The sequence below is a fragment of the Perca fluviatilis genome, chromosome 10 (assembly GCF_010015445.1).
Source record: "Perca fluviatilis chromosome 10, GENO_Pfluv_1.0, whole genome shotgun sequence".
NCBI classification, from domain to species: domain Eukaryota; kingdom Metazoa; phylum Chordata; class Actinopteri; order Perciformes; family Percidae; genus Perca; species Perca fluviatilis.
In genome coordinates, this window is record NC_053121.1 from 16,340,814 (window position 1) to 16,353,860 (window position 13,047).

General features: G+C 42.1%; 1 protein-coding gene across 2 annotated transcripts in view; it reads left to right on the plus strand.

Annotated features, from left to right (window-relative positions):
• Positions 1-7,296: 7,296 nt before the first annotated feature.
• flt4 (fms related receptor tyrosine kinase 4) overlaps positions 7,297-13,047 on the plus strand; it is a 46,322-nt gene continuing 40,571 nt past the window's right edge. The window contains exon 1 of one of the 2 annotated variants that reach the window (XM_039813548.1): positions 7,297-7,646. In XM_039813548.1, coding sequence (XP_039669482.1) covers positions 7,589-7,646 — 58 coding nt within the window. In that variant the 5' untranslated portion in view covers positions 7,297-7,588. The remainder of the gene's footprint in view (positions 7,647-13,047) is intronic. The other variant, XM_039813547.1, reaches the window with a different exon arrangement.

Consider the following 13,047-nt stretch of genomic DNA (forward strand, 5'->3'; position numbering starts at 1 on the left):
CATAGTCTTTGATTCTCTTCTGCACCTGCGACACTGCACTCTTCCATGACCTCACTTGAAATAATCAAGGATGTTATTAAGCATCATCAAAGCAGAACGCACGACTATGAATACAAGAGCCGCCTCCGACACTTAACCAGCAGGAATAGTCCGGCTCTCGGTTATCTTCACAAACACGCAAGAGCACTGACGTCCTGTTTCCTCCTGCCAGGGGAAAGGTCACATAAACAGAGTGACAGTGGGGATGCCTCGGGGCTGCTCGACGGGCCTCGGGGGCCGTACTGAAGCAGGATGCTGCTGCCTCCTCTGCAGTTTGGAAAAGTGGCACAATAACCTGCACCAGAGCGGGACCCATGCTCTTCCTGCACAGCGGCTAAATGGAGTGGGTGCGTTTACGACAGACGAGTCGCTCACTTTGACCTTTGAATTCAACTTAATCTCCTGAATTGAAGAGAGCTTTATATTAAATCTGAGGCAATCATGAGGAGAGCCTTTATGATTACGTGGCTCTTTTTGGACCCTATGGCCTCTCTGGAAAGCTATTTGTGCCTCTTGGTTGAAAGGGGATATGCAACTATATATTATATGTTATGACTCAGCGGGGCCACGCCGGCGTTAGACGTGGCCAGAGGCGTTATATATTCTGGGTTGTCCGTCCCATTCTTGTGAACGTGAAATCTCAGGAACGCCTTGAGGAAATTCTTGAAATTTGGCACAAAGGTGCACTTGGACTCAAGAATGAACTGATTAGAATTTGTTAATCAAAGTTCAGAGCTCAAGGTCACTGTGAACTCACAAAACACATTTGGGCCATAACTCAAGAATTCCTGTGTCAGTTATGACATTTCACACAAATGTCTAATAGGATAAAATGATGAAGTGATGACATTTTATATCCAAAAGGTCAAAAGTCAATTTCATTGTCATCTAACCGCGGCAGGCGGTAATTCTATTGTTGTTGTTATTAAATTGTAGGTAGCCTCATTAGGCATCAAAAATTAAAGCTGTACTTAGCAATATTTTCTGTTAACAGTGGGGAAAATGACAAAGTATAGTCTATATCCACAACGTTCCACTTCCAGGATTGCTCCGGTGCCACCGGAAATTTCCTTTGTGTTGTAAATGTTGTGTTTTAACCTCCAGTAAATTTATGAGGACTATGGTTAACTGCTTCTCAGATATCTGCAGGGTAAATCCAGACAGCTAGCTAGACTATCTGTCCAATCTGAGTTTTCTGTTGCACGACTAAAACAACCTTTAAACGTACACATGTTCCACCAAAACAAGTTCCTTCCCGAGGCTATTTTGCAGCGGCACCGTGCCAGCCAAAGACAATTGTGATTGGTTTAAAGAAATGCCAATAAACCAGAGCACATTTTTCTCCCATCCCGGACTGCTGTGTGGACTAGCCAGACCCTCCTCCGCAGCGCTGTGGAGGAGGGTCTGGCAATGTGAGACTAGACAAAGTATAATTTGAAAGGGGTCACTTAGAGCTTTATCAACCAACTCTGCAGTTCCCCTCAGCTCTACAGAGCACATTAGTGTCTTTTAGCTAGTTATTTGGATTTTCTGTCCCACAACTTTGGTTTACACTCACCGCTCTCATCAGCTTTGTTTTCAACAACAGGCAGTTGTTTCCAGCTAAAAAAAAGCTCTAATGAACCCACTGTATGTTACCTACCCAGCACCCAAAAAGCAGACAATGCTAGCAGCTAGCTAGCTGGTGAACAATGTGGAGCATTTAGCAGCTAAAGAGCCAGATATTTTCATAAGGAGTTGGTGACCAAAACAAGAGTGAATAATGGACTTACATTCATCTGGTGGACAGAAACAACAGCCTCCAAATGAATGCTATTGTCTCTCCGTAGGCCTATCTCCTGGATGGTTAAATGGTCAGCAGTTTGCTAACACATTAGCTATATTATCTTCATAACCTGATAATGTATCAATGATGTGTTGTTTTGCTGGCCTCAAGTGGCCAAAAAACTATTGAAACAGTTTAAAATGAATTTAGGATTGTGAAAAGTTCCAGTTAACTAAATAACTCAAACTCCAATACAATAGTTATAGCAACGTAGAGGAATTTCTGTCGACCAGCAACGTATTATCTTCATGGCTAACTGGTTGGTAAATAATTTACATGCTTCCAGTCAGGAAGCTTGCCATAATCGCTTACCGATTGAACATGACCTACAACTTCTGAGAATTTTTGGCTGCCTCAATCAAAACAAAACAAAACCCCTCTTGAACAGTGACAGCTACTTTAAAGTAGCTTGGCAGAGTGCAGTGTCGTGGTTATGGACTTCACTGAGAGAGCGTGCGGGTCGCATGCACGCCCCACATCCTTCCTATGATAGTAGCTGTGTATCTGTCATGTGTTTCCTGACCTGAGGATGGACCGGATGGTGTGCTGGCACTTCAAGGACGAGTCCTTGAGTCCACAGTTGTCTCTCAGGAGCCAGCAGGATTATTAACCGAAACCTTTTCATCTGACACAGCAGGGGCGATCATGCTATCATGCATGATGCCTATTGTTTGTTATCACTGTTGTCTGAATGGCTCGCCTGGATACTTGTGTGCGGTTTATTGCTTTATTGGCCATTCGAGTGTTTTCATGCGTTTCTGACATTAGGCTATCTGTTTTATATTCACAATGAGATTTGGTAACTCCCTGGACATAGCTTTGTTAGGCTATCAACACAATTTAGTGTGTTTATGTTCCTCTGAAGCCAAGGGCGCTGCGGGCCTGAAACCAGGAGAGCATTTTAATTACAACCATTCAATCACAACATTGTGTTTTAAGGTCAGAGAGGTGGATTGCCGTAAGGGATCTGGGGGGAAAACGTATGCCCACAATAACACGCAATGACCCTTTGACTCCCTGTTATTCCACACACTCCTGATGTCTGGTTCTCCACGGTTCCGAAATCATTGGGAATAACAACATTATCATATTGAGAAACAAACATATTCTCTTATTGACAGCTGCTGTTAGATGGGTGGGTGTTTAGCAGTTTGGAAGGCACAGTTAGGAAGGAGTCAGCAAGTGTTATTATTGCTGTTATAGATTTCCAAGATAGATACAGCGTACTATTGAGTTTTGTTAGGTTATAAAAAGTTAAACCATGTGGTGATGTATACTTTTAGTTAAATGAACACTGTAGCTAGAAAAAACACTGAATCAACCGATTGCATCACACCACACTAATTAGCATTTGTCTGCCTCACCCCAAACTCAAGCTTCTAAAGAATTAATTAGGTCATGTCTGTTATTTAGCATGAAAGTAGATGCTCTAGAAGACTTATTGTTTAAACAACTTTTGGGGAGCCACTCCCTGCGGGGCCAGACTTGATTTGAAACAAAGGAAATGCAAACTCTGTAAACTTGAACAGAATCGGCACTACCATGATAAACGACCTTTGTCTGTGACCTGGAGTTAACCTGAAATTCAGAGGTGTGTCCTTAACCTGAGAGACAGGAATATAATTCGGAACCTGAGAATGATTCAGGACTGATTGATGTAATTTCTGAAGAGGAGGCATGTCATTTCAGTCCACTGCTGGCAGTGTTTCATGTTTTATGTTTGATTGTGTTTTGACTGTCGTTTTCATCGTGTTGTTCATTAAACCTTTTGCTTAACTTTCAATTCGACCCAGGCCTCTCCTTCCTCCTCAGAAATCAAACGAACACGTCTTTTAGTTTTTCTTAACAGTTTACAGCACACGGTGCTGGAAAGCAGAAGTGATTGATTACACTGGCTTGAACATGCATGCTGGTTCTTCTGTGGCTCCGTAAGATTATTTGTTGGGCATTTTTAGGCCTTTATTTGATAGGACAGCTTAGGCATGAAAGGGGAGAGAGGGGAATGACATTCAGCAAAGGGCCGCAGGTTGGAGCCGAACCCCGGCCCGCTGCGTCGAGGACTGAGCCTCCGTATATGGGTGCGCGCTCTACCAGGTGAGCTACAAAGGCGCCTGCTCCATAAGAAGTTTGACTGGACCTTGAAGCTGCTTATTCATCAGGTCTTATTGAAGTCTAAAAAAGGTATACAGTTTAATAATCTAAATGTTAGGCCTTGAAAAGTATTTTTAGAATGTTTTTTTTTTATTCTACGGTGTTGTAGTTCTTTCTTTCGCTAGTCCAACTGTAATCCGCTGTATTACGATTACAAATGAGACCAACATGAATCTTATATTGCAGCCAATCAGCTTTCCTATTATTGGCGCGAGTCTCTTTCGGATTGTAGCCTACCACATATATAGAAGTGCAAGTTTAAGGATACTTGGCTTGAAAAAAAATGAATTTAGGGCTTGGTTAAAGCCACTTGCTAACACAACATAGCCTATTTGAAGTCTACTACTTTTTATGCAAGAAAGCAATTAAACTGGGAACATTGGGTGTACAGCTGCTGGAGTCTCATGCAAAGAGGGAGAAACATCTAACTGCTGTGAAGGGTCTCCAGCAAACGACAGCCACCAGCCAGTTCTGCCGAGTGTATGGTGGCACCAGCCCCAGCTCACCTCCACACTGACCCACGCAGCAGCTCTGCAAACTCCCTTAAGCGACCTCCGTGTCGCTTTTGGATCAGAGCCAGCACTAAGAGTGGAGGTGCTCTGGGTCCTCCACAGGGTGACTAGACACCAGTCCTATAATGCGAATGAGGAAATCTGGGAATTGTTTCAGACAATGTTTCCAGACTCTGACATCTGATTTATTTTTTATTTTTTAATGTGTGATATTGGCCTAGGTCTTGAGAGCCAGGAAAACCACAACCTGGTCTTATTTCATTCATAATGGTCTTAAAAAGTCTTACATTTGACTTGGTAAAACCTGCAGAAACCCTGTGTAGCCTACCCTATCGACTTTTTATTTGTGTGAGTGTACACGTTTTCAATTTTCAAAATCCCTATGTGTAAAAAAAAAAACAGGGATAGCAGCTTACTATGGGCATGTGGTGCTCTTAGTACATGCTTTTCATTCACTCGGAGGACTCTCTGAGGAGGATGGATCTGTGGGCTGTGGGGGTTAACAGGACTTAGACAAGGCTGGAAGAACTCTGCACAGTTTTGTTTAATTGGAGGCATCATTCCATCTGACTCTTTGGATGAGTAATTACAAACTCTGTGCTACTCCCAAGGCATCCCTGCTCAGCTGTAGATTGTCTGGATGAAAAAAAAGATAACTTTTTAACCTCTAATTTATGACAGACATTTGGCCTTAACAGATAAAACTGGCATTTACATTATGGTGTCAGAAGAGTTCGAGGCTGGTCACATTATTCTGAGGATAAAAGACAGCCGACCAAAGGAGAAAATATCATGTAATAGTCTTCTAATATTCCTCCAGGGGCTGTGGTATTTTGTTCCCTTCCTTGGTGACACTGTTGTACTCCTGTGGTGGCTTTATACGAATGTCTGATGGTATTAGGAATACCTGCTGAGCGTTTGAATGGATGTCAGGAGGAATTTAAATGCCTTGAAAACCCCCAAGGAATGAAAGTCAATGTCGAACAGTGTTGCACTAAAGCAACACATGGAAATCCACATCTCTTAAACGGCATCATACATTCTCTGATCATGGAGATTATAGTATTCTTATTGTGCGTTGTATTGTCCTTTGTTATCCTAGACACAGTGAAGTACTCAGATCCTTTGCTAATACTACTATATATATATGTACTATAATACTATTTAGTAATTCAAAACCTTATCTAAGTAAAAGTATGTAAGTATTATAAGCAACTACTCATTATGCAAAAAATGTTCCCTGTAATGTAATATTAATCCAGAAACATCATGTTTAATAGTAAAACACTGACGTTTTAATATTGTGGTTCCGGATTAATATCACTGCTGCATTAATGTGTATGTTGCATTTTACAGGTCCCATGACATGGTGCTCTTTGGATGCTTTTATATAGGCCTTAGTGGTCCCCTAATACTGTATCTGAAGTCTCTTTTATATAGACCTTAGTGGTCCCCTAATACTGTATCTGAAGTCTCTTTTATATAGGTCTTAGTGGTCCCCTAATACTGTATCTGAAGTCTCTTTTATATAGACCTTAGTGGTCCCCTAATACTGTATCTGAAGTCTCTTTTATATAGGCCTTAGTGGTCCCCTAATACTGTATCTGAAGTCTCTTTTATATAGACCTTAGTGGTCCCCTAATACTGTATCTGAAGTCTCTTTTATATAGGTCTTAGTGGTCCCCTAATACTGTATCTGAAGTCTCTGCAGAATTACAGCCACTAGAGCCAGTCCCACAATGAGCTTTCCTTAGTATGTGTCATTTCTGTGTCTGTGAGGAGAGAGAGGGGGGGGGGGGCAAGATGGAGGGTGGGGGTGTGGCCTTGACCAACTGCCACTTTGCTTGTTTGAAAGCCATGATGTCTCTCTCTCATGGGTGGGCCAAATTCTCTGGGCGGGCAAAGCAGAGAAAGGGGAGGTAACCTTGCTCCTTATGACCTCATAAGGAGCAAGATTCCAGATCGGCCCATCTGAGCTTTCATTTTCTCAAAGGCAGAGCAGGATACCCAGGGCTCGGTTTACACCTATCGCCATTTTTAGCCACTGGGGGGACCATAGGCAGGCTGGGGGAAAGCATATTAATGTTAAAAAACCTCATAAAGTGAAATTTTCATGCCATGGGACCTTTAAGGTTGTGCTCATTTTCAACTCCTTTATATACTGTTGGGTAGTTTAATCTATAGCAGTGCATAAGATCACCATATGTTTGTTGCGTTGCCGTCCTGTGAGAACCACGTAACTCTAAAAAGTCAACTTTTCATGGTGTCAGCAAAACAGCCCTTTGTGACGATGCGCTTTCCAGCTAATCCAAGTTGGGGTCTAAAATAGTTTATTTAGCTTAGGAGTTCAACAGAGAAAACAAGGAACACGTCATCCTTCAGTTTGTTAGAACATGTTACACTTCAAATAACCAACCATGTGTTTCACTGGACAGAAGGGCGATGCAAAAATGTAATCTGCAAAGTAACTAAAGTGAGGAGAATGTACAATATTTGCCTCTGAGGTGTCGTGGAGTAGTATAAAGTTGCACAAAATGGAAATAGTCAAGTAAAGTACAAATACCTCATACCTAAAATGTGTCATGGATGTTAGGGGAAACCCCCCCAAGCACGCACACACACACACACACACACACACACACACACACACACACACACACACACACACACACACACACACACACACACACACACACACACACACACACACACACGTTTTATGAACTGGATGGTTGGGTGTGCATGCGCTCCAGTCACGAGCAAAGGAAAGGGAAATCAATTGTAAATCCCATTCAGTGCCTTGTGCATCCTTTTGACAAAACGGGGGTAAAAGACGTTTTTTTTTCTTCCTTTTCCTCAGCATTTCGGCGCTGTCCACTCTGTGCAGAGCAGCAGCAGACAGGCATCGATTGGCCGACGTTCACCTGAGTTTTTACCCCATCCACGGACATTCATTCAAACCACCTCTCTAGGGTCTCCACCAGCATTCAGACTAAAGACCTTTTTTTTTTTATAACAAAAAGCGCTCAAGCTTCTGCGCTTCTGGACCGGAGATCTGGAGATGAAGACAGATTTTACGCTTTTCTGTCGGACTTTGATTGGAATAGCATATGCCTCAGGTGAGGGGAGAGCTTTACAGTGAGTCTGAAACTTTTGAGCGCATAACTTTTTATGAGTGAAAAAAATGAGCTGACTGTTGACACTGCCTTTCGGTAAATTATTGATCCTAGGTTGGTTAAAGTTGTATTTCTAGAGGCGTACAAGTTGTATTCATGTCAAACTGCGGTCCTAATCTGAAGCCAGGGACATCCCGAATTTACGCTTTTCTTAATGACGCGTACTTTCTGTTTAATTAGCCTAATTTTAAAAGGGGTGGGGTATTTTTTATTTTTTATTATTGATATTTAACGCAACATATTTCAATCTTAGCACATAGCCTGCTTTCTGTTGGTAGTTCACAGTGCACATGAATTCCTTCATAATTCATAATTCATTCCCAGTGTGGGACTGAATTAAGAAGAACCCAGTGGAAGTCTTCGAGGCTACATGCAGATAGGCACTAGGGGGAGGCATGCTGTTTTTTTGCGTTTGATAAAGATGCTAATTGATGATGCTTAACTCAGAAGGAGAAGAAAAAGAACAGATTCTATCTATTATGTTGAATTTGAGTGACTTTGGATAAGGGTGTATGTATGTAGGTCACATTTTAGAGGCAGGGTGGGAGGAGAGGACTGACATGTGGAGTGGAGGAGGGAGGGGGGTCAGATGCCTTCAAATCTCTGGGTGAGAGAGTGGTTTACTTTTTTGGTAATCTTATTTTTGTAAAGCGAGTGAGAGGTGAGAGAATGTCACTTGCTTTGAATGCAAATCAACTTGTTTCAGGAATTGCAGGGTTATTCTGAGTGTGATCTGTCACCATGTGTGCTGTGTAGTCACTTGTGTTTCTAGAAAATTCACAAAACAAGTACAACTGAGACTAGATCATCTAAAGCACGTTGTTTTCAGTGTACTATTTCATATTAGATCCTTGAAACAGGGCCCTCTGATCGACTTTGTTGACTGGGAGCATGGCTGAGATTGTTTGCAGTTTTGCTCAGTGACTCAGTGTGTATGTTTGAGTTGTTCATCACTGATTGCTGTTGAACAGCTGTTCATATAGAACAGGGAATAGTTTTGTGAGGGGCAGTCGCCATATGGCTATCTGAATCATGACTCCGGGGTGGAGGGATGGCTCTCGCTCCTTTCATAAATATCACTGAGCTGTGCTGGGTGGGTCACGTACATTTGTAGGAACAGATAAACAGGGGCTCTGGTTTTTTTTTTTTTTTTTCAGAGAGGAGTGCAGATTATGGCATCACAAAATCCATTTCAGGGGAATCACTGCCCTCAGTAACAGTAATGATAGATTTTCTATTGTGCGACAAATTGAGTCTCTCGTCTTTTTTCCCATGGCCACAAGTCCCTTTGAGGGTGTATCCAAACTTTTGCGGTATTCAAAACGAAGAGAAAACTCAAACAATACACATAGGAGTTTTCCATGAATCCACAATGTGTACCTTGAAATTGCAAAGCTCCGTCTGACACTTGTGTCATCACACAAAACTGATGTGCTTTTTAGCGAATGTGTGTGGTGTTATCTGTTGAAAGACTTGCTGGCAGCCCCGTTCGTTCAACCATGCAGGGCCCCCATCTTTCTCAGTCGACACTGAACGCATAATGGACAATAACCAATATCTCAGAACTACCCTGCAGGCTGAAAGAACCATCAGCTTCATATCAGTGAGGCACATCTTTCAATTACAGCCTCACAGTATGTACCTAAGATCGAGTGCCACGTCGAGGTGGAGAGGTGAGGACAAGGTTCAGAGATTTTTTTTTCTAATGATGCAGCCTTATGTAAGGGTTGATCATATTCTTGACATAATGGATATGTAGAATTCATGTAAAAGGATTCTTTTCAGTATTTCCCCCCCCCCTTGTGAATACAAAGCATGACACAACTCCAAGAAAGACAAGGTGAACCTTTTACCTTTTGTCTGTTCTGCCTTTAAGAATCTCTCGTTAAACAACTTACGCATTTTATAAAGAAAAAGTCTCAATTGATTAAATAGCTCATATTTTAAATACTAAATAATCATATTTGTCTTTAGTCAGATAGGTTTTGTTAACCTTCTTAACCCCCAAATATCTTTTCAACAAAATACAAATGTGTGACATTAAAAACTGAGTCAGAGTCTTATGCAAGCATAGTCAGAGCCCTGCCACCTTACTCTGATCGGAGCGTGTGATTGAAGGAGAGTGGATTGCAGACCTGCCAGCCCAGAAGTCATTGTCGTTTAAGGGGAGGGGAGGGGGGTGGGGGTGCAATTTATGCAGCAGCTGCATTTATGGATTTCACCCCGAGCCATTTTCTACCATCTTCCTGTCACGCTCAGTCTCTGGTTTGAATTATTATGGTTCCAAAACATTTCTTGCACAGCTACAAAAAAAATCGGTCTCATTAAAAAAAAAAAAAAAAAAAAAAGACGTCTTGGTGCAACCTCGTTGGTATAGGATACCACTGAAATGAATTTTAAATAACTCATTGATTAATTCATCTCTTAATTTCGTTGTTTTTGTTGCAGCATAATTGGCTATTGAAAACCTTCCCAGTCACATGTGAAAGACACACATATGAGTCAATCTTTTTTTTCTAAAGCTGAGCTCTAGAGCTGAATGATCTTTGGCTTACTCTGCGTCTTGGGTGCATAGTGTTGATATTGCTTTTAGCAGAGTGTTTTCTGTACGCATACCTCCGCTTGATCAGATCATCCCAGAAATCTGACTCTAAAACTATGGGTATTATTCTAGTCGTCCACTTGTAGGGGTCGAGTTGTTTTAGCCAACAATAGCCCCTTATCCTCAGTGCTGATCTCAGGATTCAACATCAGGACTCTGAGGAGCGGACCCTCGGCGTCTGTCCTTGCATATCTGGTTCTATCAGCTGGAGAGCAGCTCGGATGAGAGAGGAATGCTGCTGCTGCTGCTGCTGCTGCTGCTCCGTGTGGGAATCGCTCTGCAGTAAAGTCCAAATAAATAGGGAGTCCGGTGCCTCACTCATCACTGGCATGAAGTAGTGAGGCCCCTTGGGCATTAGGATGTCTGGTCACTCACTTTCTCATCATGCTAAAGCACCAACACCCCAAATATGACTAGAGCTGAGAGATAAGCTCTTTCAACACCAGGAATCTGCAGCATAGGCCAAATATGTGTCTAAATTGGTGTTAGATAGTTGATGAAAACCATCTGTGGTATTTGTGTTTTTCATATTTCTGACCCCTCCATATTTTCTGTGCCCAGTTTTTAGCCATGCTAGATGCATGGCTCTGCGTGTGGTTCTACGTGTGGCATCAGGTGGCAATGTGTATCTGTTGGTCGCTCTACCACTAAAATATCTCAACAACTATTGGACATATTGCCATTTTTTTTTTTTTTACAGACTTTCATGGTCCTACAGGGATTGAATCCACTGCTTTTGCTGATCCCTGGACTTTTCCTCCAGTGCCACCATTAGGTTTAAATTTGTATGCTTTTAGTTAAACTAGTGCACTGCTTGTTGAACATGTGTCTGTTCGGAATGGAACAACTTCAAACTTCACACTGCGCTATCCCTTGGTTCCTGAGCAATTACACCTGCCATGACATTACTCTACTTTGCAGATTTAGATTATTAATAAAAAATATAATCCACTAATAAATGATGATGATATTATTATAGATTAAGCAGTAGGCTATACACAATACATTTACCAGCTACACCATTAATGTGTGTAACAAATTTGATAATTTAATGACATTGGTTGGACTTTGTGTTTACTGCTAATAAGCAAATGTTAGCATGCTAACACGCACAATTAAGCCACTGCTGTGCCTATGTACGGCCTTGCAAAACTGCTAGCCCGGTCGTAGACTCTTAGGGCCGGATTATGCTAGAAAAGAACTGGTTAGTTTGACATTTTTGTGCGACCACATCGGTAATCAAAAGTGTTTATGCAGGCTGAAAATCTGGTTATCATAGAGAGGGGGGAAATGTGATGTAATTTAAATACGGGATAAAGGCACACATTCTGCTCCAACAATGTATACGTTTCTTAGCATTCTTAACACTTCCCCACACTTGGAATAATTACCACGCAGAGAAGGTTTACCTATTGATTTTCTCTCTCTCTCTCTTTCTCTCTCTCTCTCTCTCTCTCTCTCTCTCTCTGTCCTTTCTATCATGCCTGAGTTTCATACTGCAGCCAGCAGAGCACATAGACAGTCAGTAATCAATTTTTGTGAGCACTTGAGCTATAACTCAATGAGTGAATTAACACACCCATGGTAAGACTGAGCGTGCACAATTAAACGTATAAGTGCTTTTACGTCGAAGATGAAATAAATGATATGTCACTGCAGCTAACATTAATGGTTGACAAAAAATGGTCACAAGGACTGCTGCACATTTTTCTGCTCATCTTAAATCTTGCCGAGCTAGTAGAGGTCGCATTTCATTTGGCAGGGAGGGGTTTATCAACAAATTAGGCAGTCCAGAGTAATTCGGGACTTTACAGCTACACATACTTACCTAGTTGTTCTCTTGACGTTGTAATGCAAGGCCAAATAAGGAGATTCAGCATCTGTAACGGCCAGCGTTGACAGACACTGAATTGCTTTGTGGCGTCTATTGCCTTTATTGGTTGATTACACGTTCTGAAGGTAGAAACTGGATCTTGGGACACGTTGGCTGTTACACGGATATTAACACACTCCAAAGTGCATGCGTTGCTTAGAAACAAGCACCATTTAGAGCACTTCCACCATCGCTATTACATTTAAATTGCTACTCAAAGGCAGATGTGTGTGTAAAGGGTTGTGACTTGGAAGTCCGTGTAGCATTTCATTGGTCACTCATACCTCTTGCCTTGTCATTGGAGGTCGCTTGAGGTTCATGGGAAAGAGTCCATTGGCAAAGCCTGAGGAAATTACCAGCTTCCCTCGCTTTAGGCATTCAGCACCATAATTGTTGACCCAGCACTCCCTACTTTGCCCTTGTTGTCTACGGCAACTTAAGCTGCCGCAGTGATTTACTTCACTGGGACATCTGACAAGGCAGCACATACTTGTTTATGGCCTGAATCTCCAGGACTTAGGTAACAAGCGCAGTAATGGGCAAGTTTGGCCCTCTGAACAGTCGCAGCATGAGTTTTAGGAGCATGCAAAACATCACAGCAGGCGCGGACTGTGCTAATCGTTGGCATTTGCTTGTACTAAAAGAGAAATTATAGAAGTTTCACAACAGAAATGTTATCGCCAGGAGCCAGGACAGAGCATTTACCAGGGGAAAACATTTCTCAAAAACGAAAATGATGACATGCAGAAAAAAAAGGGATCCCCACAGAGGAAGAGCTTGAATTGTCCGGTGTGCCTGTGAGGCAGGTACAGGAAGATTTAGTCAGGGACAGAGGTTTTAAACATAGGAAGCTGGACCAGATGGCGTGT